The 21,242-nt window shown below is 39.1% G+C and overlaps 1 protein-coding gene across 2 annotated transcripts in view; it reads left to right on the top strand.

Annotated features, from left to right (window-relative positions):
- The window catches only part of DDX4 (DEAD-box helicase 4), a 29,295-nt gene continuing 8,053 nt past the window's right edge, over nt 1-21,242 (top strand). The window contains exons 1-12 of one of the 2 annotated variants that reach the window (XM_075410569.1): nt 1-73; nt 3,151-3,214; nt 8,726-8,794; nt 9,221-9,295; nt 11,148-11,234; nt 11,595-11,678; nt 14,007-14,048; nt 15,301-15,443; nt 16,520-16,672; nt 17,922-18,076; nt 19,980-20,109; nt 20,996-21,162. In XM_075410569.1, the coding sequence (XP_075266684.1) occupies nt 5-73; nt 3,151-3,214; nt 8,726-8,794; nt 9,221-9,295; nt 11,148-11,234; nt 11,595-11,678; nt 14,007-14,048; nt 15,301-15,443; nt 16,520-16,672; nt 17,922-18,076; nt 19,980-20,109; nt 20,996-21,162 (1,238 nt within the window). In that variant the 5' untranslated portion in view covers nt 1-4. The remainder of the gene's footprint in view (nt 74-3,150; nt 3,215-8,725; nt 8,795-9,220; nt 9,296-11,147; nt 11,235-11,594; nt 11,679-14,006; nt 14,049-15,300; nt 15,444-16,519; nt 16,673-17,921; nt 18,077-19,979; nt 20,110-20,995; nt 21,163-21,242) is intronic. The other variant, XM_075410570.1, reaches the window with a different exon arrangement.

The following is a 21,242-nucleotide window of genomic DNA, read 5'->3' as shown; positions in this document are numbered from 1 at the left end:
CAGCATGAACCAAGAGGACTGGAATGCAGAGTTGGAGGATGAGGCGTCACCAACCCTCCGACGCCTTGAGGAGGTATGGGGTGACAACTCTTGGGCTGTAGCACATTTACCTCTCTTCCCCTTCCTTCCACCCTGGCCCTGCAGCCGAGGTGGCCGGTGGGCTGCAGTCCCCTGTTCTCTTGATTGCTGAAGCACTTGGAGGAACTTGTTCTAAACTTGTGTGTTGAAAATACAGTGTTTTCGTAACAAATAGTAGTAATTTCAGTCTCTCAAAGTGCAGAGGTGCCTTGCCTCCCTGGAGGTTTCTGGGGCACGGTCACCGTAGCCAATTAGTGTTGCTCTTCCAGCTGCTTAATACTGCCTCCTTGCATTGGGTTGTGAGAGGTTGTGTGCTTTTTGGAAAAGTATGTGGCATAGAAATGGCACATACTAATAACTGTGATTATGGTGTGTGGGGTAGGGTTTGAATACCTGTATGGATAGGCTAGTGGACCAGCAGAGGCTGGAAGGGAAGTAGCAAAAGCTTACATAGGTAGAAACTTGCAATTGCAGATTCGTTGTGGTAAGGAGTATGCAAGTGAAGTTTTGTAACTGCTGAAAGGCATGGTTCCTGTTGCCTCCACTTTTTCCTCTGCTCATGCTTTCTTGTTCCCTTGTGTGTGTCAGATCTAGTGTTTCTGAAGTTGTGAGGTAAAACTGAGAGCAGATTGCTGGTTTTTGGGTTTTAGAAGGCTGCAGTTTCTGGCACAAATCTGATTGATTTGGTGGTCCTTACTACTCTCTATTGGGTGGTGAAAGGGCAGTGGTGGAACTGTGTTACTGGGGACTAGCAGAACCGTGTCTTTTGGTGGTAGTTCTTGGCTGTGGGTTAGACGTGAACTGTAACTTCTCTCTCTTCTTCTGTTGTTGATGTCCTTTTAGCTATTCTGTTTGCTGTCTCTTTTTGCTGGCAGTCACTGCATTTCTATTTCTATTTACCCCAGCAACAAATAGAACATGGGTGACTCTCTCAGCTGATCTCTGTTGTTCAGTTAATGTTGCACTTGGTGTTGTTCCCAAGCTGTATGGTCTTAAATGCATAGCTGCCGTGGAAACGGCGAGGAGTGCACCTGCTTGAGGATTGTAGACAGGACTTTGAGTATATTTTACAGTATACTTTTGCAAGTATGGTAGGCTGCTATAGGAGTTCACTGTTACTGTTAGGGAATAGAGGAGGTTTCCTCCCCACCAGAAGTTTGCTGCTGTTTTGTTGAGGTACCAGTGCTTGTTTTGTACTTTTGTGAGCCCTTTTAGTTTTCTAACCTGAAGGCTACTCTTCAGTGATGGAGAGATGGCTTAGATGGACTTCAGCACCAAAACTGGTAAACAGAAAATAAATGGAACCTCATCTTTTCTTGGTAGCAGTGAGTTGTTACATGGACTCTTTTGCTTGGAAAACTGCGGTTTCAGAAAATGGGAATCTGACCTTTTAAGCATGCTTAAGCTTGTGTAGAAACCAAGTTGACTTCATTGCGTATGTAGCTCTGTACGTGTAAGTGGGTCTCATCGTGGTGGTTGTCTTCTAAAATAAGCTAATATGGTCACTGTATTCTGTAAAGGGATTCAATCCTTTTTCTGTGTATTGTGAAAGTGTTTTTAATACCCAGCTTTTTGGGGAACAAAAGCACTTTGCTCATGTATCCTGGCTGGGATTATGTAGCAGCTGTGTTTCCAGATCTGGGTAGTTCCCATTGTGCTTTCCCAAGCTCTCAGGAGGCTGTCATATATCCAGATATAGGTGGAGCTGTTGCTCCCTCTCAGATCTTCTGTTTAAGTTGCTTCTGTAAGTTGCTTCTACTCTGCTTCCCCCCCCCCCCCCCCCCCCCCCCATTCTGAGTTAGCTGGGCTACTACAGTGTTTGCAAACCCAGCTCACTTAAACTGAAACTGGAAAAGGGTGCTTGTAGAAGTTACTCTTGAGTTAAATTCCCGTCAGGAGAAGAGCTACGATTAGGCCAGGATGTAGTACATTTAAGTTGTTAAATTGCGTGTAGCTTAAAGGTCTCAAGAGTTTGGCAGCAGGTGAGAAGAATTCTTAAAATACAGTTCTGGACTTCATAGCAGAACTAGGGTGATGTCAGGTACCTACTGTCAGGCCTAGTTCTGAGCTACATCTTGTGTAGAAATTGTTGCTATTTAATTTGCTGTTTTTCACGAAGTGGCAAAATGCTTTGATGTGAAATGGAGGATAAGATACAGGAGTGTAATGAGAGACAGGTAAAGATTAATGTTTTGCTGCTTCTGGTGTTGTTGAGTGAATATTGGTATCGGAAGAAACTGCAGTAAATTGGAGAAGAATCTATAATGAAGCTTTGATTGTTGGCATTGGTCTTAATGGGTGTTTAAATTCAGCCTGGAGGAACAGGGAGGAAGAGGAGAGGTGAACGGATTATTCAGGTGGATGTAGAAGTCTAAAAGTAAGGTTACCCAAAGAAGAAACCACAGCATATGCTTTCAGAATAGTAATTTTACTAGTTTGGGTTTGATTTCTGGTAGTGGTTGCTAGCCACACTGAGAAGTGTGAAAGCTCTAGTAATACCTAAAAAGCAGTCTTGAAGTAAGAAATTTGGTAGTTACATAGTGTTTTTCAGTCAGCTGGTATTTTGGCTTACTAGTACATGTTTGGCTTGCATTAAACACAAGAAAGTTAGACATGGCCTTTGCTGGAAATAAAACTGACAGTAAGAGTAAAATGTGAAAATTAGGTGCTGTTCTGAATTGTTTCAAATAGAGTATCTGAATCTTGGCATAAATGAACAGGGACTGACACGTTTCGGGTATTTCTGTTTCAAATAATCTGTCAGCATCCACTAGTAGAACCCTAGGAATGCAGTTGTGAAATTGATGAAAAACAGGTTTTTATTTACAATACAAACAGTCTGAAAGATGGGGAAAGAAAAATACTTCAAAAGAGTATAGTATTGTTTTGAACAATAAATGTTCAAAATTCAGTTCAGTGTACTGAAGTGAACGGAAGAGTCCGAGAGACTACATTTCAGAATGTGCAGATGGCAACTTGCTTTCAAGTGCAAAACTTGACAACTGCATTTGTATTTACGTGCTTTGCTTTGTCTGGGATTAACATGATGTTGTGCCTTTTTTCTTTTTGTAGGCTAGCTTCTCTGGAGGAACAAATGGCCCCTTGTCTATCTTCAGTCCAAGTGTAGGCTCATTTGGTATGTGAAAGGCATTTTAGATTTTAGTGAGTTCTGGGTAAGTTGATTCCTTAAACAGTTGAGGAAATGAAAAAAATGACAATATTATCATTGTGATATTTTCATGTGTCCCACGTGTGTCCAGCTCTGGAGCCCCCAACTTAAGAAGGACAGATGTGTAGATGTGTTGGAGCGGGTCCAGAGGAGGGCCACAAAGATGATCAGAGGGCTGGAGTACCTCTCCTACGAGGACATGCTAAGAGCGTTGGGGCTGTTCAGCCTGGAGAAGAGAAAGCTCCGGGGTGACCTTATAGCAGCCTTGCAGTACCTGCAGGGGCCTACAGGAAGGATGGAGAGGGGCTTTTCACAAGGGTGTGTAGTGATAGGACAAGGGGGAGTGGCTGTAAACTAAAAGAGTGCAGATTTAGATTAGATAGTAAAGAATTTCTTACTAATATGAGGGTGGTGAGGCACTGGCACAGGTTGCACAGAGAAGCTGTGGCTGCCCCCTCCCTGGCAGTGTTCAAGGCCAGGTTGGATGGAGCTCTGAGCAACCTGGTTTGACAAAGATGTCCCTACCCATTGGAGGGGGGTTGGAACCAGATGATCATTAAGGTCCCTTCCAACCCTTACCATTCTATGATTCTATGACTAAGCAATATGAAATTATATGGGTAACATAACAAGTAGACTTTCCTTTCTACTCTCAACCCTTCTTTATTTACTGCAGTTATGTGTTGAATACAGCATATAACTTCTAATGAGAGTCAACAGGTGTTACAAGTATTTCTAAAACAGGCTGTGCTAAACATGAACAGTATTGAAAAGAAATAAGGTTATATGGAATCTTGAGCAGTTCTTGTGAGGTCCTGTCTGATAGTTGTGTTGAAAATAAGAGAAGGTCAGATGAAGTTGTTTAACAGAAACTTAGATGCATTTGAAAAAAAAACAAAACAACAAAAGCGACAAGACAAAACAGTGGTGTTTGGTGTAAAGTTTCTGTGAAGCACTCTTGGTTTAATGAAGATGATGCGTTTAATAACTTGAACAGATAGATGCAAAAGTTAGAAGAAGTTTAGGTATAGAAGATAGAAGTTTCAAATGTGCCAAGCCAGGGTTGCTGCTGACTGAGTTTGTCCCAGACTTGACTTTGTGTGACTACAATAGTCAGATCAGGAAGCAGGTTTTGCTTAGAATTGATGGTGGGATAAAGCAGTCAGAGTGTTCTCAGGGAGAGAGAACTGAACTTAGAAATGGTCTTTACAACTGTTTGAGGATATTTTAACTTCAGAGAAATTCAACCTGAGGTAAAAATTTGGAGCTTGTATCATTTAGTTGATCTGCCGGTGGAAGAACAACTTAAACTGTATTTTAACAAATTACGGTTAGCACAAACTATGTTGACATAGTAGAATCATAGAGCAGCCTGGGTTGGAAGGGACTGCAAAAGATCATCTGGTCCAGCCTTTCTGTGGTAAAGGAAGCCTAGATGAGATTACTGATCATTCTGTCAAATCCCATCTTGAAAATCTCCAGTGATGGGAACTCCACTATGTCCCTGGGGAGGTTGTTCCAGTGATGGACTGTTCTCGTTGTAAAAAGTTTTTCTTCTGTTGAGATGAAACCTCTCCCAGTGCAACTTGTATCTGTTGCCCTTTGTCTTCTCCGTGTGGCTCTTTCAGAAGAGAGAGCCCCTGTGCTCTTTGTAGCCACCTTTCAAGTACTGGAATACTGTGATGAGGTTCTCCCTTCTCTTCTCCAGGGACAAAAGATATAACTCAGCCTTCTCCTCAAAGAGCAGGTTCTCCATATGTTTATAACGGCTCATGTGCTTATGAGCAGTTAGAACACAGCAGTGTGTTTATTGCTAATGTATTTCTCCACTGCCTTTTAGCGTATAGCTGAAAGGCAGACTTTGCCCATCGTCCCCAGGATGTTGGGAAATCAGGAAGGGCAGGAACAAGGTATCACTTGTGCTGCTTAGTCCTCTGAATTTGCACATGTACAGTAGAACGCTTTGCATTCATCTTAGAACAGCAGAAATGTTTTACAAGGTCTCCAGATTGCAAGTTTCAGTAATGGTTTGACACAGAACGAATGAAAGGCAGTGAAGAGAGCTTGAATTGCAGGTTAGGTGGAAGCGAGTCTTGGAGCTTCATGTTTTGTTTGTTCCAACTCTTTCTTTCTGACTAGCTGTCAACTCTGCCTGCTAGCTTTTCTATTACGTGTTGCAAAAATAATTGATGCCTCTTGTACTGAACTTATGGCAGAGTGGCCTTTTTCTGCTGAAGGTCATGCTTTCACTGTTGTCATTAACCATTTATTCCTTTCCTGAGCTAGGCATATTGCACCATTTTAGATCAGTGTGAGCGATTTCAAAGGGTCTGTTTTGGCTTAACACAATCTTTTTGGTGAGGCTCTCAGTTGGTAAGATTACGCATCTTGTCTTGACCTTATTTAAAAGGATGCATAAGTATTGGCGATTTTTTGCCTACAACATGATAGAAAAAGGTGTCCTTTTTTTAATTTTTTTTTTTTTTTTCCCAGAAAAGGCTGCACAGGCCTCATTTCTTCCTTCCCTTGCAGAATTTCTAATTTGTGAACAGATTGTGCTCGGCTGAGTTTTAAATTAAGCTCTCCTGAGCCACTCTCTTGTATACAATGCACTTCTAGGCTCTGTATAGTTTATATTGTTAGTGATATAGCTGTCTTGTTTGATGCTAAATAGCATGAGTGGAGTTAGTGTATACAGGTTAAACTTTGATTTTCTTTTTTTTCCTTGACACAATATCTAGTAGTAGTACTCCTGTGTAAGTACTTGTAATGAGGATGAGCTAGAAGTAACATGGCATGCTTGCAGATTATTTTTTTATAGAGCTTTACTTCAAATTAAACAAGTTAATTCATTCTTTGCATTGCTTCTTGATGAAAGCAAAACTTTCTCTACAATCTGGCTGTTCTGAATCTTGAATTCTGAAGGAACTTTTTTGTTTCCTTTGGTACTTAAAAAAAAAACAAACCCAAACAAAACCACCCACAAAAAACACCAAACAAAAAACAGAATTAAAAGTTTTGCTAATATGACATTTATTTAGTAATTACAGGCTTTGGTTGTGGATGTCTCTGGAATGGATTAAAATTGGGATTTTAAATCCACATGTTCAGTAGAACAATGTAAGTGAATGCATATGATGAGGAAATCAGTGGATCTAGTAGCTGTTGTTCAGGGATGTGCTCATGCACTGCTGGATTTCAATTCCAGTGGGTTGGAAACAAGAATTCATTCTAGTCCTCTAATCTATCAAATATTGCTTGAAAACTAGTGCATTTAGTATGGTAAATGATATCATGATGAATTAAACACCAACATGCAGTACTTCTAGAGTCTGTGTAAGAGTAGTTAGCTTGCAAACCTGTATAGACATGAGCTGCATGAATAATTCGCATGGTAGGTGAGTGATAATTGTGGAAGTTGCTACACTTTTACCAATCTTAATAGGTCGGTTGGCAAGTAACAGTACAGTCTACAGTCAATTTGATGTAAGTGTAAAGCATAGCAGGCTTGACGAAAGAATGATTATTGTTGTATTCTGTTTATAAATCTGTGGTTTTGTCCATCATCTTTCATTAGTAGAGGCAGTAAACACAGTGAAGGAACTTATTAAAGCAGATGCTTTACTGATCAGGTATTTTGTTGGTACATGATGCGTTTTCAAAAAACTTTGAATATTGAACTACCTTGGTGCACTTAAGGTGTGGAAATCTCAGTGGAAGAGGAGTGTTAGAATAAAAATGGGGTAGGATGGCAAGTAAAGCGAAGAGAATCCTCACCCCAATAATGGCAAATAGACTTTGTCAGTGGAAACCAATCAGTTGCAGTACACCACAAAAATATAAATTTAAATAATTAGTAAGGTGTTTTTATTTGCTGATTGTTACATGTTACATATAAACATGAGTATCAGAATCTTTTATACTGGCTATGCCAGAAACTACTCAAATCTTCCAAGTGAGCAGGAGCTCTGAACATTGTTCAGACTACGAAAGCAGCAGTTTAACACTTTGATTAGTGTTTGAGCAACAAGGTTTTCCAACTGAGTGACTTTGTAATGTACCAAATGTTATCTGTCTTCTTTTTTTCCTTTATTGACAAGCTCTTATATACAGGTGATCTCTAACTAATGTGTTTGTCTCATTGAGGAATGTACGACTGGCTGGTTTTTTTTTGGGGTAGTTATATTAAGCAGTTTTAACATGGAAGGAAAACGGTAACAGTCAGTTTCTGTGATGTGCCATATCCTTGCACATCACAGGATTTTGTAGACTTCATGTTTTGATTTTGGATTTCATATCTTTATGGTGGTTGTTGATGTGACCTGATTTTGACTTTGATACTACAGAATAGGGCGTTTTTATTTTGTGGAATCACTCTGGTTGGAGGGCAACTCTGAAGATTGGCTGGTCCAAATCCTTGCATAGAGTAGGGTCAACTGTAGCAGGTTGCACAGGACCTTGTCCAGCTGAGTTTCGAGTTTGTCCAGGGATGGAGACTATACATGCTCTCTGGGCAAGTTGCCTAGTGTTTAACCACCCTCAGAGTAAAAAGATTTTCCTTATATTGAAACAGAATTTTGTTTATTTCAGTTTGTGCACGTTGCCTCTTGTCCTATTGTTGCGTATCAGCGAAGAGAGTCTGACTCTCATCTTCGCTCGCTTCTGTTAAGATGCAAGATTCTTTGAGTCTTTTTGTCTCCAGGCACAGCAGTTTGAGCTCTCAGCCACTCTGTGTGTGACAGAGGCACCAGTCTTTTCATTACCTTTGTGGTGCTTTGCTGGACTTACTCCAACATGTCAGAACAGTACTGAACAGCCTAGAACTGGACACAGCACTCTAGATATGGGGTCATCAGCAGGGAAGAACCACTTGTCCCCACCTTCTGGCGACATTCTTCATAATACGTAGTGAAGGCCAGAAGGTTGCTGGCCTTCACTACAAGGGCACATTGCTGGCTTATGTTCAATTTATGTTCAATGTGCTATCCATCACAGTCCTCAGTTTTTTGTCTGCAAAGATGCTTTCCAGCTGGTTGGCCCCAGTGTGTAAAGGTTCCTGGAGTTATTGCTTCCCAGGTGCAGGATTTTGTATTTCTCTTTGTTGAACTTAGAAGTTCTTGCCTGCCTATATCTCTAACTATATTTTGAGTTTTCTCAGAGTGAAACACAGCCCTACGTTATGTCTCAGTTTTGTGTGTCTGCAGACTAGCTCTAGCCGAGTATGCATTCTTTCCCATCATCTGGGTGATGAATTAAGATGAGAAACTGTGTTGGCCCCAGTACCAGTCACTGGGTTACTCTGCTAGTGACTGGCCTCCAACTGGAGTTTGTGCTGTTGATCACAACCCTTGGAGGCCAGTGGTTCAGCCTACTTTCAGTCCTCCTAACTGTCCAACTATATAGGCTATTCCTTCCCTTGTTTGTGTATGGGGGTGTTACGTAAGACAGTGTCAAAAGTCTTGCTTTCTTGTTTTCCAGGTGCTGTTGAAAGACCTAACAGAAGTGAGCATATGCAGGATTATTTTGGAGCTTATTGTGGGAGTAGAGGTAGGATTGCATGGTTAAAATGGGGTGATTAATCCTTACTTTTGGACAAAACATTTAGAATGGAGGACCTTGCAACTGGTGTCCTAGGTTCTGGAAACTCAAAATTTTACTGTGTTGGTAGCAGTACTGTTGCTGAGTGGTGCTATTCCTTACGGAAAACAGTAGTTGTATCTGTCTTAAGCTTTGTAAGTTTAATTAATTTTCTTTGTCTTACAAAAGGACACCTCATCACGTGGGGTTTTTTGTGAAGTGGGAGGTATGGTACAGACCTGGGGTCCTTTTTTACTGTGGAGTTAAAAAAAAACACCAAAAAACCATGAACTGAAACAACAGAAAAAAACCCCCAGATTCACCCAAAACCAGAAGCCTATCCTGAATTCAAAGATAGCTTTAAATATTAAGTTGATTCTTTTTTCTAATTAATAGGTACTGATGAATGTCTGAACAGACAGTTTCAACCAGGGATTAGATTTGGTAGCAGAAGGAGTTTTGGAAGCAGAGGTAACTTTCTGGAGTGTCTTTAATTCTAGTGACTGATGATATTTGATACATTACATTTTCCCTATTCAAGTACTCAGTTTTGTTGTATTAGAGCTAAGTAAGTATTTATGGCTTGGAGGGTAATACCCGCCTTTATTTCTGCATAATGCAGGCACTCAGCATGACCCCTTAGTTTTGACCACACAATAAAAGATACCCCACCATATATGCCGGAAGGCAGGACTCTACCTTTAAAATCAGTGTTTTGTTTACCTCTTGCTTTGATTCCATTCTCCCTGTAGAGGGGTATTTTTCTCATAATTTGAGTCATAATAAAAGACAGCTGAATATTAATATTCACATATGTGCCATGTGAGGGAGCATACCAGTGCTCTTTTGTGGGAGACCTGAAAGCTTGCTTTCTTTCATATCCATAAAGCAATATTTAATCTCTGTCCTCTTCCTGCTTATAATGGTGAGTGCCACTCCCGTGTGCAGTGCACATTGACAAGGTTAGTAATTGGTAGTTTGGCAGTACTGCTGCATATGCTTCCTCCAGGTGCTGTGCGAAGCATATAGGGCAGTGGAATCTACTATCACATAGCATCTGTATAGATAGAACTATGGCTGTAAGGGGGACTGGTTATGAAACAAGGAAGGTGGAAGCTGTAGTCTTGGTTTGGGGATGTTTAGCAAAAGTTGTGACCTTCGGAACAGCTGTGGAGCCACTTGAAGTTACTATGTTTATTCCTTAAAAAAATTCTACACCATTTCTGCATCTCCTGGATTGAAGCCCGTTATGGTAGGGGAATGCTAGGCTTGTTTGACTAAGCAGGCAGCAGCACTTGGGCAGTGCTGTGGGATGCTGATGAACCGTTCTGCTGTAGACCGTCCAGCAGTTGTGAAGTAACTCACAAGTTGTATTTAAGGTCTGTAGTATTTATAGATGTTTATATTTAGACTGTCTTTTGCATGTGAGCCTTTAAGATGTGATTTAAAAAAAAAAAAAGTTTTATTTGGAAAAACTCAAATGACATATAAACTGGTATGCACCAAGTATTGGTGGGGAAGGAGGTACAGATGCTGTGGTAGGAGAACTTTTTGGTCTCATTTAGCAGAAAATGCTCTTTGTCACTACAGGATGATGGAACAGGTGCTCAGTTGAAGAATAATGACTAAGGAGTAAGTGACAGTACAAGTCAACTGCTTGAATCTCAGGCAAGACCTAAAACTGTCCAATCTAAAATGAGAAATACATTGTTTATGCATGTGACTGTTTACTTCCTCTCCCTTCCCATCAGGAGGGTAACTACAGAAAGGGATTAGAAATAAAAATACTCTCAGTACTTTGCACTGCCTGTCCCAAGCAACTGAATAAGCAATTCTGAGTAATAAAGTTGATGGATCTGAAAGGCGTGTTTTCAAATCCTCACTCCATAGCAGGCAGCAATTGCAGTACTATCTCACTCTACGCTACTGGTGCTTAAAACTGAGACGGTACAAATGCTGTCTGTTGTTCCGTGACTGAACCAGAGCACTAAACTGATCTGCATCTTAACTGAAGAGTTGAAAGTTAGTAGCATATATAGCATATATGCGTGTGAAGTCAAATACTTCAATACTTAATGTTTGATTTACTGCTGCAGGAACCAGTATTACAGGAGAGCAGTAGACTCTTCTTCTTGTCATACTTTTTGGCAGAAAATATTTCTTCATTTTTTCATGTGCTTAGGCAAATCACTTAGTTTTATTGTACTTTTTGTCTGAATTCGTAAAATAAGGACTGCGAAGAGTAAAGTAAGAGTAAAAGGTGCTTGATGTGCACGTGAAAAACTGGGCAAACTAAGTTGTTGTGTGCTATGCTGTACTGCAGGCTTTCAAGAAAGGAACGTTGTAAAAGATTCTAGTGCACGAAACAGAGGTTTTAGAGGATTTTCTGGTGGCTTTGGTCAAAGTGAGGGTAAGTTTGTTGTTTTTTTTTTTTTTTTTTTTTAATGTTGACTGGTGTATGTGGTAACAGCATGAATTTTGTCATGTTTCCTGGGTTTGGTTGCTTCCTGAGAACTAGAAATATAAAGCTCAAGGCTAAGAAATAGCTTCTGTTTTTCAGAACAGAACACATGTTCTGTATTACGGAACATGGATGACATCTTTGAAAAATAGTATCACTGGGAATAGTACAACGTAGGTTGGAGCTACAAAGAGTCTGTTTGGACTGCTGCACTGTAGAGTTTTTGGAGTAAATATGTTATCTCTAAGCGTAATATTTCATGATTCTAATTTTAAGCATTGTATCCACTACACTATGTATTATTTGCAGGCATTAAAGATGAGCAAAGAGAAGAACCTCAGTCCGGCATTTTTCGTGGCTCTAGAGGAAGAGGAGCATTTGGAGGTCGTGCAGGTCAGACTTTTTAGTAGGGTGGTGAACCTTTCACATTTCCTCATTGATGATTTGTGGCAATGCAGTACATTCTTGGCTTTGCAAAATGCTGTCACTGTGATTGTTCTCACTGTCTGAATTCAGAACCTGCTGTAAATGTTAGATAGCATGTTTGCATGCCAACACAAGACATATTTGTAACTTGGATTAATTGTAGGGATTGAATATTCAAAGCTATTGTCTTCCATAATTTTTTTCTTGGTCCTGCTGCTACTGGGTCAGTTAATGCATAGTGAAGCATCGAGGTGCTAACCCCAAAGTTCAAAGCAAGCCTTTAAGAACTTACTCAGTTTTGAAATAGTCGCTCTAGACTTTTTCCTCCCCTCTTTAAAGGGAAGTGTTGTTTTAGGTTTCCAAGCTGATGGGCAAGGTTTGTAGCTCTGAGAGGCCAGCTCTTCCTGATTACTTTATTCTAATATTGTTTTTTTTGCTCTCTACAAAGGATTTTTCCCTCATCGTCTTATCCTCCTTTGCCACTGATGCTACTGTAACTTGTAATTCATGTCATGTCACTCTAATAGAGTTTGTAAAGGTAATAAAGGTATGACTGTGCTGGTTTTTCGTAACAGTTATGCTTTTTGCAATTAGAGATGCTGTGTAAGCATATTATATCTTTTGATGGAAAAGTAAGTATTTAAAAGTGATGACATACACTGTTTGTGTTATCTTTGCGTGTGTTCTCAGTCACCATCTTGATGAAGCTGTGGTTTTACAGAGTTGCTGCAGAGTATTGCTGATGAACAGAGCATTCCTAAGCCAAGTCACAGTACTGGCTGCCTCTTTAGAACTGGCATTTATGTTTAGAATCAATAATTTTATCTTGTTGAGAATGAGCAATCAGATTAATACGCTGCCCTGATGCTATTCTTTTGTGCTTGCACTGCTGCAGTGAGGAAGAATGCAGATGAGGGAGGGCGAAAGAGACATTGCAGGGTCACTGTGCTTCTGTGGTACCGTTCTTAAAATTATCATTCTCATGTTGCGGTTTTTATGAAAGACTTGAGCTGCACATTTGAGTAGAAAACTTCTTAACTGCTTTTGTTGTTGTCTTTCCTCTTTACTCAGTCTTGTGTCCCTTATCTACATTTCTAGCCTCCCTTCTTTTCCAGGGGAGCCTTATGTTAAAGGCTTTTATTTTCATCCTTCTTTGAAATCAGCAACACAACTTTCTGTGCAGAATAGCTAGAAGCTGCTGGTTAGGTTTAAGGCTTTTTCTATTTTGTATATAATAAAAATAAAGACTTAAAATGGATTCTGGAAATGCTGCTATTAAAAGCGCAGTCTTACAGTTTTTACGTAGGTAAAATATGTGGTATTTCTTCACTCTTAAGAATAATTGTCTTTGTTTTTCAAGTGATATTGAAAGCAACACACACACAATACGTGTATGTCAAGGTCAGAACTTTCATGGAGTGAATGTTATAAATGCGTGGCCATTCAAATAACGGGGTAGTTCTCTCTTCTGATACAAATTCTCTTCTAATTCTTGAAAAATTACTGTGATGACAGTGAAGTTTATGGCTATGGCTCTTTAGTTATTTACGGGTTGCCTATGTAGCATAAAACAAGCATCTCCTGATCTTGTGGAAAGGTTGAATGGTTCTTAAAACCAACATGCTGTAACCGTGCTTGTGAATTTGTTACTCTCAATATTTTGATTATCAGGTTTAGGAGAAAAACCTCACTGAGGAGGTAAAAAAACAAGGTGGTAAAACTGACATTTCTGTGGCATTTTAATTTCTTGTTATAGATGCTTTTTTTCCTCATGTTTCATCTCGGGTGAATATAGACAACCTCATCTGCCCTTGCAAAGCATACGTTGGATTTAGGAGGGATCATTCCACTTGGTTGTATTTAAATACAACTTGCTTTATCTTATCTAGACATCTTCTGATGGCCCTCTCATCTGGCATGATTGTTTTTGACTTGACGATAGGGGACTTGCTGTGAGTCAAGTAAGGACCAGATCTGGTTTGTGAAGTCCCTTAGCAAGTTGCTGGGTTTAATTCCTACATGTTTTTACTGCAAGGTCCTGCTAAGCTCAGTGTTTTGACATCCACTCTTTCTGCCCTTTAAAACACAAATGTGGAGCCTTAGTCTTCTGACTTTTTGTAACTTAGCTTTCATTGCTTACTTAAGTATTTCCAGTCATGCTACTAGACATAGCAGGACCTCCTGTTGAGTTTAAGTGCCTCTAGGAATTTTTAATTAAGTTTCTTACTTAGATTTTTCTCCCAAAGGAGCTTTTTTTCCTAAAAGCACTTAATTTTGTAATGCTTTCTTTAACAGCAGCTTACAAAGAATGCAATGAAGAAACAGGTGTTGGAAGAGGTAAGTAGCTTCTTCACAAGTAACATATCAGTTTTAATTTGCCTTCAACTCAAGGAAAGTTCTCTTACTTAAAATTGTTGGAAGTGATTTGATAAAAAAGAAAGTAGTAATATAGGTAAATGCATAACCATCTCAAAACTGTTCATGTAACATGAGTTGCCAAGCAAATACTGTTAAACTGAGAATGTTTAAACTTTCTTCCTCTTTAAATTACTGGGCAACACGTAGTTGTTCTCACATAAACAACTAACTAACTTCTTTAGAATGGAGTGCAGTAGAATTGCTTTGTTGCTGACTCTTTCTTTTTTCTAATGGTAAAGCTTACCTACCCAAGACACAAGTGTTGGAGAACTCACCTGGCAATAGTGTAGGCATGTGAGTGACGATAGTCATTAAAGCAAACCATGAAGGAACAGTAGATACTCGGTTTCAGATGCTGTAGCATCTGGGATGCTAGTTCTGGAAAACAGGCTTGATGTGCTTTACTGGGTGCAAGTTAGTAAGCAGAGCTGCATGATTTGCACGTGCAGGAGATCAGGTTGAAATGTGTGATAACAATTTTCTGACATGTGTTGAAAGTGTCAGTTGGGACAACCTATTAGAGTGTTTACCTACCTGCAGTGATTTTTCTTGTAAGTGACTTCAGTCTTATTTTGCCTTGCTGGTACTTTTGAAATGAAAACAGGCAACTAGTGAACTCTGGACTTCCATAAGAATAATTTTATTCCTGGTTCTTCCTCATTTGAGGTCCCTGTGAAATGGCTTCCACTGCTAACCTTTCAGTGAGCATCAAATAGTCAGTTTTATACCTCTCAGCATATTAGCTTGAAAAATACATCAAAGAATACAGAACCATAAATGTACTGCTATGAACAGATGAATTTTAATTCATCTGTTAATAAATGCATTGTTAATGCATAGGATAATTTATAGTGTAATGACTTTGTGTGATAGAACTATTTTTTGCATGATGGTAAAGTAGAGCCTAATTTAATAATTGTGAGTAGTCTTCAAAGTAAGGTCCTTGACTAAACGTGAGACAAGAATACTTTACAGAAGTCTGACTTTATTTGTGAGTTTTAGGTCTAGTAGTATGAAACTAAGTTCTTACAGAATTCATATATGAAATTTCTTGCCTTCCTGGAAAGTGAAGTGTAAATGACATCCCACTGAACTTAACTTCAATAGCTCTGTACTTAAAATAGTTTTTTTGTTTATATTGTTCCTGAACTTGAGTGGTTGTGTTCTTAAGGTCCAAAGGTGACGTACGTGCCCCCTGCTCCACCTGATGATGAACAAGCCATCTTTGCACATTATCAGACAGGAATTAATTTTGACAAGTATGACGAAAATGTTGTTGAAGTGTCAGGACTTGACCCTCCAGCACCATTACTGGTTAGTGAACTTCATTAATGTTGGGGTTTATGTTGAGCGTGATTCTGCAAGGATGTATATACTGAGTCTGGTATTCACTGCTAATGAAAATATTAGTAAAGATTGTGGATCTTGCAGACAGTACTATGTTGGAATGAGATGCTGCCTGTTTGAAAGATACAAATTTTAATTCAAAATAACATTGTCAAATTACAGACAAGGCCCAGAGAAAGTGATGCTGGATGGATGGGAACTCTAGTCCTTAAACTGCAGAAAAATACCAGTTTAGATCTTGAAAGAAAGAGGGCTGTGGCATCAGTTTCCGGGAGGGCTGGTAGAGTCGTCTTGTTGAAGTCAGTTACTTGGGGGATCTTTAACAATGTAAATGAACACTGGTCAGAATAGTTGTCATCTGGGTAGAGAGGTGTTTTTGAAGTAATTTCTAGTCCAGTTTTCTGTGGCTGCTGTTTATTGTTTAAAAGTAATATAGAACTTTGCCTCTAGTCCGTATCAGGTGGCTAGTATTTTTTTTAAAAAAAGGTGCTCTTTTTAGGGAGAAGAAAGAGGAAAAAGGGCAGATGGGTTAGTAGCACCTGTGTTAAAGGAGCAAATGCAGAGTTTTCCTCCCCATCCATCTTCTGAAAGGTTTTCTCACTGAAGTTACGCTGATTTTTGTCATGTATGGTGCTTTTTGGTCCTGCTTAGGAATGTTGATGTAGCTCCCCTTATTAGTTTTAGCACAGAGACTAAGTGTGTGTCTGCTGCCTGAAATGAAACTGAAGAGTTTTAGTTTGTTTTCATAGCGTGCCATGATATGAGTTTACCTGCTTGAATCCAGATTTATGGCTTCTGAGCAGTTTTCTCTCAAAGCTTGTAAGGACAGCTGAAGGCCTTCACTGTGCTACAAACGAATGGCATGAGCAGGTTGAAGAAACCTTTGGGGCTTTTACCTGTAGGAACCTTGGCAATCTAGATGACTGGTGAGACCCTCTCAAAAGTTAATATTTTAGTATTTGGATGTCTGTATCCTATGGTAAGCATCTCAGTTTTTAAACTTTGTGTGGTTGTGTACTGTTGTTACTTTTTTCCCCTTACAGTCTTTTGATGAAGCTAACCTCTGTCAGACTTTAAACATGAACATTGCTAAAGCTGGATACTCTAAACTTACTCCAGTGCAGAAGTACAGCATTCCTATTATACTGGCAGGACGGGATTTAGTGGCATGTGCTCAGACAGGATCAGGAAAAACTGTAAGCATTTAATGTAGTATTCAAAGTACTGGAAGTGTGTGACCTTAAATTTCAGGTGAATGCTTCAATTTTGAACGTGCCAGATGCTGCGGAGCTTGCAGTCTAATGATCTGACTGGCACTGCAATGGCAGGTGTAGTATTCAGTACAGATACTAATGATGAATGAGTTATTGTGGTTTTGGGCTAAATTTCTTTTTAATTTCGATGAACTAGTGTACTGATACAGCAGGACAGTCTTCAGGGCTGCAGATACGCATTCAGAGCACTCATAAAAACTGCTGATGAGAAAAATCAGCAGTTGAAAGTTGGGCACATTTTTTTGATGTTGGTATGTGTGTTTTGTTTTGTGTGGTTTTGTGTTTTTTTGTGTGGGTTTTGTTTTGTTTGTTTGTTTTAAACTTAATGCCCGATTGTAACAGCATGTCATGTTGGTTTGTCTGAGTCTGATCTGCACTGGGCTTAGTTTTAGGTGATTCAGTATTAATCATGAAGCAGTGTTGAGAGCTGATACTCCATTCACGAATGCGTCAACATGTAAAACTGTCTAATATACCCAGATCTTACCATGGACAGCTCTGTATCAGAATATTTGGATATGAAGTACAAAGTACAGCTTTTGTCCAGTATAGTGTGGAATTCTAGCGTTGTTGTTATACAGCTTATTAGTTAGTTGTTTTGAAAAACCTCTTCTGTTTGCAGACGGGGGCAGCGTCCAAAGCTTGTGCTGTACATGTTCTCAATGCTTTTGGGGCTGCTGTACAGTTTCTGTTTTGGGAGTAACGAGTCTTATATGGAAGTAAGGGTGCTGGTACAGCTGTGCTGCAAACTGATCTGCTGTAGTAGTAGTCTGGAGAATGGTGATACATGGTTAACTTACAAGTATAGTGATGATAATGTAAAGCTTGTAAATAAATGTTAGGAAGGATTTTTGATCCTGGGGTATGTAATTATCAGTGTACGTCAGCATGATATGTCGAACTGCCTGAAGAACCCAGAAGTTAGTTAGTGCATGACTATATTCCTGCATTATTAGACTCTTAAGGTCCAGAGAAATATTTTCATACTTCTTAAACAAGCAGAAACAAGTTTAAATGTTCTGTGGTGCATTCAGGTCAATCCTTTTGCAGTCTGATTTCCTTGAAGTTGGTAGTGTGCTGTATCATTCTAGCTTTAAGATTCATGTGCAGCTTTTAGTGTGACTGATGAAATCTCAAAGACTAAATAGCGTAGTGATGCCTTTTTTTTCAGGTGGCTTTTCTTCTGCCAATTGTGGCCCACATGATGAGAGATGGCGTAACTGCCAGTAGCTTTAAAGAGCATCAAGAACCGGAATGTATTATTGTTGCCCCAACTAGAGAACTGATAAATCAGATCTTCCTAGAAGCACGGAAATTTGTGTATGGGTAAGCTTTTGTGCTGTTGCTTGGTATTGATTATTACTTTGTCTGAATCAGCAGTACTTAATTTTTTTTTTCATGAATACTTTCAGTAATTTTTCTGTGCCAATTGAATGACTTCAAACACTTGCCTTTAGATAATCATGCTGGCTAGCAGATTTAAATCTCTAGTCACATAGTAAGAAAATCCTAATCTTCCTTATGTTGGGGGCAGAGTTGAGAGGCTTACTCCAGCCTGAAGAGGAGATAAGTACTAAGCTTGTGTCACATCATCTTTACTGGTGAGAAAAATGAAATTTCTTAAAAGAAGTAACTTAAATTTAGCTTGACTTATGTGATTTTTACTTCCTTATATTTTTGTCTTCACGAAAACAAAGCTATGCATTAGGGGCTTTTAGTTAACTTTAAGTGATGGTGTCTAATAACTCTGTGCTTCCCACTGTTACTGGTCTTGGACAGAAATTCTACAGCTCAGGCTTGTACATTTGTACTGGTTTGCCAGTGATCTTCCTGCTGCTAAGTGATAGTTTTCACCAGTGCACAGTAAGAGAATTGAATCTGTTGCCTGTAATGGCTTGTTACTGGTAGGAGGTGGACTGGAGGACATTGCCAGTGCAAAATCTGGTGGGCTTAAATAGGTTTGCCTCTGCTTGTTCAAGCAAACTTAACCCTTGGAGGCTGTGTCTGCATTTGGGAAGTATCATGTTTGCCTATCTCCTTATTAGGCATGTTACTAAGAATAGCTTCTTAATCTCTGAAACTGTTCTGTGTAGCTAGTTCTAGTAATTACGCTGTTTTAAATTAGATACAGATCAATTCACAGTAAAATAGCTTTTTAATATAGAAAGTTTCTGCTACAGCTGCACTGGAGTAAAAGCAAGATAACCTGCATTTGGGGAGCAGTTAAACAATATCAGGGTGTGGATCTGTTGCCTTTCAAGTGTTATGTGCGTATTGCTCAGTTCAGATGTCTGATAAGCTCTTTGGTTTAGTTCACAAATAGGAATATTTGTATATATGAATTTATAGAAATTGATAGTGGATAAATGCTGAAATGTTATGAGTCCAACCGTTTCTATTCTTGACTAAAGCTTTCTGAAAAGTTCCAGTTAAACCTGGTAAAAATCTACCAGGTTTGTCTGATTCACCGTTGTTGCATATGAAGCTGAAGTAGTATCTTCAAGAGTAGACAGTTGAGTATGAAAATCCTCATTGCATGCATGTAAAAGCCTTAGGAGGAGTTTATAAAGATAAGCTGAAAACTTGCTCTTCAACTGTGTAAGGTACTTCTTGCTCGTAGAGGTGGTTTTCTATAGGAGAAGAATATCTGATGTAGCTCTACTCAGTGGATCTAACCAAAAACCTTAGTAGGAAGAGCACCAAGTAATTTAGCATTTGAACGGGTTTGTAGTCTAATGCTTAAGTGGCACACTGGGTGGCCAGTGTAATTGGTTGCTTTACAAACATTGACCTGTATTTGGGGTTTTTTTGCGCTGTCCTTTCAAGGTATGGAAAGATCACTTCTGAAGCTCTATACGCAGGTATTTGGTGGTTCTGCTTTTTCTAAATATGCCATATAAAAGGGGATACTGTCTTAACACCATTTTGACTTTTACTGCCAGTAACTCTCAGTTGAAGGGAGATGGAAGAATGCAAGTGTAATGAAGTGTTCTTTCCAAGTAAGCCACCTGTACAGCCTATACTATGTAGTATGAATGGGAACTTTGAGCTTACAGGGAATTTCTGGTCTTGGGTCCTGCTTTTGGTTATAAACTGTACTGTATGGTGAAGGAATTGAACCACTCAAGTAAGCTGGTTTGTGGAAGATCTAATGATTTTTTAAAAATATTTTCATGAAACAATACTTGTATACTTAGAGAATTAATCCAAATTTTTTTCTATGTAATAGAACTTGTGTAAGGCCTGTTGTGATCTATGGAGGTACACAAACAGGCCATTCAATCCGTCAGGTCATGCAAGGCTGTAACATACTATGTGCCACTCCAGGGCGGCTTCTAGACATCATTGGAAGAGAAATGGTAAGATGTTAAAACAGTCCAGATCTCTTCAGTCTGTTTCAAGGCCCACTGGAAAATATCAGTCTAAATCAAACTAGCTGTACTATTCTTTGCATTTAGATTTTATAGTTTAAATACATGGAACATCTTCTCTTAGTTCTCATGGAAAATTCCATAGCAGATTTTCACTTGATGTCCTGTTTGTTTTGCTACAATAGCTTTTGACTGTCTGGAACTATGCTAATATTAATTCTTTGTATGTTTTAATACTGGTTTTATTCAAAATATGAAAAACCCCAGTTGTGATATTGTATTTGAATTTTTATTTTTCCACCCATTATAAGTTCAATTTGAAATTGCTACATATTATAATGGTGGCTCAGTGATATTGCACTGGACAAATAAAGTTTGGAAAAACACTGCTTGGTAATAAACTGGAGGTTGGCTTTCTGCAGTTGTCAGGCTTCTAGTCAAAATGACAGTTTTGGTCAGCAGCAGTGAAGTTGTAATGTCCTTAATAATGCTTTCTGACATAAATATTTTCAGAATAAGGAGTGTTTTGGGAATGTGTGAGGGCTGTATGAGAGAACCTTTCCAAAACTCAGACATAATTTCAAAATAGATGTGCTGAATAATAGTTGATTTATAGGCTTTATCTTGGTTTATGTTGCTGAACCAAATTCTGAAGCACTTCAGTGTATGCATACCATTAGAATTAGTGCAGGTTAAGGAATTAAATACAGACTGAGATGCAAATAAAACTTAATGCACATAGGCTTTTATTTGTGAATAATTAACTTCTAGTAGAAAAAAATAAGTAAAAGGTGGATGTTGGCAGTTAGGACATTCTGTAAATGTATACCGTTGGTGAACCAATGCCGTTTTTCTTTCACTGAAATGCTTGCAGATTGGTTTGCGTAATGTGAAATATTTGGTGCTAGATGAAGCAGACCGCATGCTTGGTATGGGATTTGGGTTAGATGTGAAGAAGCTGATTTCTTACCCAAGCATGCCACCAAAAGACAAGCGTCAAACACTAATGTTTAGTGCCACTTTTCCTGAGGAAATTCAGAGGTGAGTAAAGTAAAAATGGAAATATATCTGAAGGTGTATTTGTATAGAGCTAAATGCCTAAAAGTTAAGGGCACTTCTTA

This window comes from Opisthocomus hoazin, chromosome Z, assembly GCF_030867145.1.
Source record: "Opisthocomus hoazin isolate bOpiHoa1 chromosome Z, bOpiHoa1.hap1, whole genome shotgun sequence".
Classification (NCBI taxonomy): Eukaryota; Metazoa; Chordata; class Aves; order Opisthocomiformes; family Opisthocomidae; genus Opisthocomus; species Opisthocomus hoazin.
Note: the sequence above shows the minus strand (reverse complement) of the source record. Positions and strands in the feature narration are given on the sequence as shown.